The 6000-nt window shown below is 41.4% G+C and overlaps 1 protein-coding gene across 1 annotated transcript; it reads left to right on the forward strand.

Moving 5' to 3' along the window:
- Positions 1 to 2911: 2911 nt before the first annotated feature.
- On the forward strand, positions 2912 to 5784 carry ccn1 (cellular communication network factor 1). Its single transcript, XM_028026712.1, is given in 5 exon segments — positions 2912 to 3349; positions 3493 to 3721; positions 4000 to 4344; positions 4449 to 4651; positions 4772 to 5784. Coding segments are annotated over 5 exon segments (1503 nt in total). The 5' UTR covers positions 2912 to 2926; the 3' UTR covers positions 5075 to 5784.
- The last annotated feature ends 216 nt before the right edge of the window (positions 5785 to 6000 follow it).

Raw genomic sequence — 6000 nt, forward strand, 5'->3', positions numbered from 1 at the left:
TGTCATCTCAGTGCCACACAGCCATATGACAAGGTAACACATGTACTGTGTAATATGCTTTTGTAAATAGTGTTTCATTTATTACTGGTATTTATTGTTGAAATAGTCCGTTTTTATGGCCCTTGTACAAACAAGATATCAACAGGGATCGTCTTGGATTGCATCTTAATCCTTTGCAGAAAACTGTTTCATAAACAGATTCAGTAAAAATGGTCTGTACACATTAACTTCTGCCTTCTGTCAGTGTTTAAAGATCTGCGTTTCTTCAGCGCTTGACTCTGCTTTGATTGTTGGATTCACTCTGGCAGCCATTCTTAAGAGTGCCGACCATAATTTTTTGGACTTCCGGCTGTTCCATGTCCTTACACTGAAAGGATGTGTTGCTCATGCACAAAGTATTCTGCTTATGATATTTAATCCTGAAAACGCCACAGTGGAATCTATTGTCCAAACATGTGACATCGTCCTGTTCTGTTTCTCTGAATGCAGAGGCAGGTGGGCTGCTGGCCACAGACTTCCTCAGCATTGATTATGAGAGCTGCTGTCTTCTGAACTATGGGATGTGACAACAGGTTTCCATTACACTGAGATATAAGGAGTCACGCAATGTCTTGGATTGGGATGAACAGTGAATTTTCTTAAACGTGTCCTTTGGACACAGAGAAACTGCCAGGACAGGCACATTGAAGAACATTTAGGAATATTTAAAGATTGTCTCTTTGGTGTGATGTATAATTTATGAAGGTTCTCAAAAAGCCTGAATGGAAACTATTTTGTAACTGGGACAAAGAAACACGCATTGGCCTTCAGGGATGTTTCCTGAATGTTATTTTTCCTTTGACGTACAATGAAAACACTGTTTCCTGTCACATTAACAAAGGGTCAGAAGCACAAACACGTAAACTCATTCACACCTCTTAAAATGTTTTCCTATTTTGTCACATTACAATGAAAAAACGCTGAGATATGAGATATGTGCTATTGTGATGCTTTGAGATAAACCAACACAAGGTTGTGCATAATTCTGAAGGCAAGGGAAAATAATATATGGTTGTCAAACGTTCTCACCATTAAAAAACTAAAAGATTTGGCATGAAATTGTTGTCAGTCTCATTTAATCTGACTGTATGCGGTAAATTAAATAGCCTTCATAATCCATTGTCGGAAAGGTAGCAAGACAACATGGTGTTGGCAGCATCATGTTGTGGGGGATGCCCTTCCTCTGCAAAGAAACAGGTCAAAGTTGTTGGAAAGATCAAACAATCTCAACATAAGTTAATTCAGAAAGACAACCTGTTTGAGATTTCCCTCTCACTTCACAATCATAAAATACTTTGCTGGCCCATTACATAAACTCACAATTTAAAATATATATATATATATATATATATATATCAAGACGATCTACTTTTGCAAAGTACTGTGAAATACTTTGTATAACAAGTGAGTTGCATTCCAGTCCAGCACAGCACACATGTGCTCAAAAGACACACCCCCTACCCTAACGGACTGTGTGCACTCACGCACACACGCACTCACTCACTCATAAGGCTGTTCATTGAGCGCAAACAGACATCAGCAGAGGGTTTATAGTGCAACCACGAAGATATGCCCTGCAAGTCCCAAAATAAAAAACACATCATCCTCCAAACTCATCCCGTCACATCACCATCTAGTGTCCTCAACTGGAAGTCTGAAAACTAGGAAAGGAAAAGAAAATCCAGCCTAAGACATTTTGCGCAGAGGAGGAAAGGTTTCAATAATTTATTTTAACAAGTCACGATAGTATTGAATAATATTTCCATTTGATAAATTCTTTTTGAAAAAGAGATCAGATACATGTAAAGGAAAAGCTACTAACATATACTTAATATTGAACAGAGTAAAAAAAGAACATAAAAATAAAAAACGAACAAACTAAAAACCAAATCCAAACTCACCAGTGAGGCTCATCAGCCGTCTTGGTCGGCGCTGCATTTGAAGTAATTTAAAACAAATATAAAAGACTATATCAAGATAGAAATGGTAAAAGTTCATATTCTTATAAACGTTTTGGGAGTCTACCAGCTGTTTAAAGCATCATGTTGTTGCGTCTTTACGCACAGCTTTCCCATCTGGTTGAAAACTATCAATAAATCGGAATCGTTTCATGTAGCAGGGTCTTACTGAAACCCCCGAGGTAAAAGGTAGGCGAATATTTTTCTGTACTCCCCACCACCAACATCATGTGGAAAGATGGACACACGAAAGGAGCAGATTTCTTCCCCACCCAGCAAAAAGTGGACAGTTTGTGTGAAAAGTCAGGAGAACCCAAGGAATGAGTGCAAAAAAATTTTTTTAAAAAAGAATCTCCCTGCGTGGGGAACATATTTTACCAGCATTTAAGCTGTCAGGAATGCCGGCCAAAGAGGGAGAAATATGTCAATAATGTAGGCTACTGCCATACCAAATATGGCAATATTGTTACGTCTGAGCTCTTGGTGCGCATCTGGAAACGCTTAGACTTCTCTGAATAAAGGCACCGGAGAGCCAGAAATAGACGCTGTTAAACGTATTTCTGCCCACACCTTCAACACTAACAGAGAGAAAAACACCTTTTTTACCTTAGACATGGTTTGCAACATTTGATAAAGATGAATGGATTCGATGTGCATAAACGATGCCACGGGATTATTCACTAATAGTAGCCAAATTAAGGTGAAACCAACACTTTTTTCACCCAGCTGCAGATTTGTTTAGATTTGAGTGGAACTTGTGTATATTATTTTACAGAGTCGTGTTTTTTCTTAATTTGGAGAACTAAATAAAAATATCAAAGTTTCACAGGGTAATCACACATGCTCGGAAGTATCTTAGGTAATCTGTTTGAGACGTGAAAAGCAAGAAGAGGAAGAAATGAAAGAGAGGATAAACAAGTTGAGAAAATATGGAAAAGAGTATTCAGATGGGATCCAAGAGGAAGGGGAATCTATCTGAACAAGAAAAAAAAGAGAAAGGTATAGACAGGGTGGAGCTTAGGTCTTGGATGGAAAATGCGCCGAGAAACATTCCTGGCATAGTTTGGCCGACTTTCAGCGGGGACGACGTCAGCTTCCCATGAACCAATATAAGCGCGGAGGTGGCCAGACTGCAGCAGACAGCAACTGCTTTACTGAGAGCCTCATCTGCTCTAAACGAGCCTCTAACGCTACAAAGACTACCAGCAAACAAGAGAGACAAACGACCAAGACAGGGAATAGTACCGGGCGCAGACTTTTCACAAGGATTCCTCTTTACGCGCAAAGAAAATTTGTCCAAGATGCTGATGTCTACCATCTCTACTTTTTTCTTCCTCGTAAGCCATCACGTGGTGAGTTTTTATTCGTTATTTTCATTTTCACAGATACTGTTCAAATATTATGTTTGAGAAAAGAACAACTTGTTCTTTCCTTGAGATTTGAGGTCAAGATTTAAAGTCTAAATCAAGATATTTTTTTTCTGTCAACCGCGCAGGTCCTCTCCTCATCCTCCTCTTGCCCCTCCATGTGTGACTGTCCCTCGGAGATGCCCAAGTGCGCGCCTGGCGTGAGTGTGGTCCTGGACGGCTGCGGGTGCTGCAAGGTCTGCGCCAGGCAGCTGAATGAGGACTGCAGTCTGACCGAGCCCTGTGATCACACCAAAGGGCTGGAGTGTAACTTTGGGGCCAGTTTTGCTGCTGCTACAACTCGAGGCATCTGTCGTGGTATGTATTCAGACTACACTTGCTCTTTGAATTAGCCTGCAGTCTGTTTTCCCCTCTCTGTAAATGAGAGGAGTAGGAGCTAGGTGATTTCAACACTGTGGAATGCAAGTAGTCCAAACCTCAAAGCCCACTGTGGAGGGAGACTCCTCAGGCAGCCTGAATAATTTCTCAGTTGAACTGATCCTTATCTGGCAGCCATGTGATGTCTTTAGCAGACATCTTTGAGAAGAGCGGGAAAGAATAACATTCCTTTCTTTCTGTTTTTCCCCCTCTTACAGCTAAATCAGAGGGCAGACCCTGTGAGTACAACAGCAGGATCTACCAGAATGGAGAGAGCTTCCAGCCCAACTGTAAACACCAATGCACATGCATTGATGGAGCAGTGGGATGCGTCCCGCTTTGTCCACAAGAGCTCTCCCTGCCCAACCTGGGCTGTGCCAATCCCAGGCTGGTGAAAGTTGCTGGCCAGTGCTGTGAAGAATGGGTGTGTAATGATGGCAAGGAGACCGACATCTTAGAAAAGATATTTGGCAAAGACATGCTGAGTGAAGAGCTGGAGAAAGACCTCACCAAGAAGAATGAGCTCATTGCAATTTTCAAAGGAGGACTCAAGTCCCTACCTGGTAAGAAATATTTCAGTCAATCTTTTCTAAATAGTTGTAGGTTCTATCTTAACATTTGAAGCATATAATGATTTGCTAATTTGGTTTATTTCTTTTGTTCTCAGCATTCAGAGCAGAACCTGAAGTCCACAGGTTTGACAGTCAAAAGTGCATCGTCCAAACCACACCTTGGTCCCATTGCTCCAAGAGCTGTGGAACCGGTATCTCCACCAGAGTCACCAACAACAACAGCGAGTGCAAGCTGGTCAAAGAGACACGAATCTGTGAAGTGCGCCCATGCACCCAGTCACCTTACTCCAGTCTGAAGGTAAGCTTGAGCCAACCACAACTGAATGATATAGAAATATGCATGAAACAGAAAAATATCTTACTGCTGGTTCTGCGCACACAACTGATCGCCATCTTTTTTGTTCTCATCCCTCTGCAGAAAGGAAAGAAGTGCAGCAGAACCAAGAAGTCCAGCCAGCCAGTGAAGTTCAACTATGCTGGTTGCTCCAGCTTAAAGAAGTACCGGCCCAAATACTGCGGGGCCTGCGTGGATGGTCGCTGCTGCAGTCCCCACGACACCAGAACCATCCGTGTCAAGTTCCGCTGTGAGGACGGCGAGACCTTCCACAAGAACGTCATGATGATTGAGTCCTGCAAGTGCACTTACAACTGTCCACATGCCAACGAAGCCTCCTACCCTTTCTACCGCCTCTCCAATGACATCCACAAATTCAGAGACTGATTGGTGAAGAGGATCCAAACCCCTCAGTGAGAAATAGATCAGCTGCATCATTGGCAGCCAATGGCAGTCTAGATGACTGCAGGGGTGAAGGCAGACCATCAGCCAACTACCATCTTCTTGTTGTAACTAGATTCCCAAGGAATTGTGGACTTACATCATGAGGACTTAATGAAGTGCACTGTTTGCTGTGACTACATCAGCATTCTTAACATGAATTGCTTCATATTATTGGAGCTTTGAAAGTAGCTTCGTCATGGAGCAGGTTGTAATTACTAATTGTACATTTATGCTAGATGCTGATATCAATTCACTGTGTATATTTTGATCCTTTCTCCAACATGACCCAGACTGTAGACTTGTGTGTGTATATGTTGATATGCACACGCGCATCTTCAATTAGCATACCATGGTATATCTTAAAGAACAAGACAACGAAATGTAACTCGGCGACTTGTCTAACAGGCGCGTAGTTTCATTCCTTCCTGACGTGGGCATTATTGTTCATGTTTTGTGGCAGCTATTGATGTATTGATGTCCCTTCATGAAAAAAAGACAAGCGAAACATGTCAAAGGATGAATGTTTTTATTATTATTAATATTATTTATCTAATAAATGTAGCTACTTTATTTGGATATTAGGTGTAATACTGGAATAAATTGTAAAATGATTTAATTTTATATGCAACAATAAAACTGATTTATTTATGAAATATTACACTTGCCTCCTTTGGTTTATTGAAAGTTTGCTGTGGGATGGTACAAACATTCAACGCCACCCCTTCAAAAAAACAAAAACACAATGCTCGCATGTGCAGAAGTGGGGGAGGATATCCAAAGAGGAACTCCTCAAGTTATGTCATTCTGTAAAGATTCTCAGGCAGACAAGGAGCAGGGTCACTGTGTTTTTATATAACCCAACCTTGGAG

This window comes from Xiphophorus couchianus, chromosome 9 (assembly GCF_001444195.1).
Source record: "Xiphophorus couchianus chromosome 9, X_couchianus-1.0, whole genome shotgun sequence".
NCBI lineage: Eukaryota > Metazoa > Chordata > Actinopteri > Cyprinodontiformes > Poeciliidae > Xiphophorus > Xiphophorus couchianus.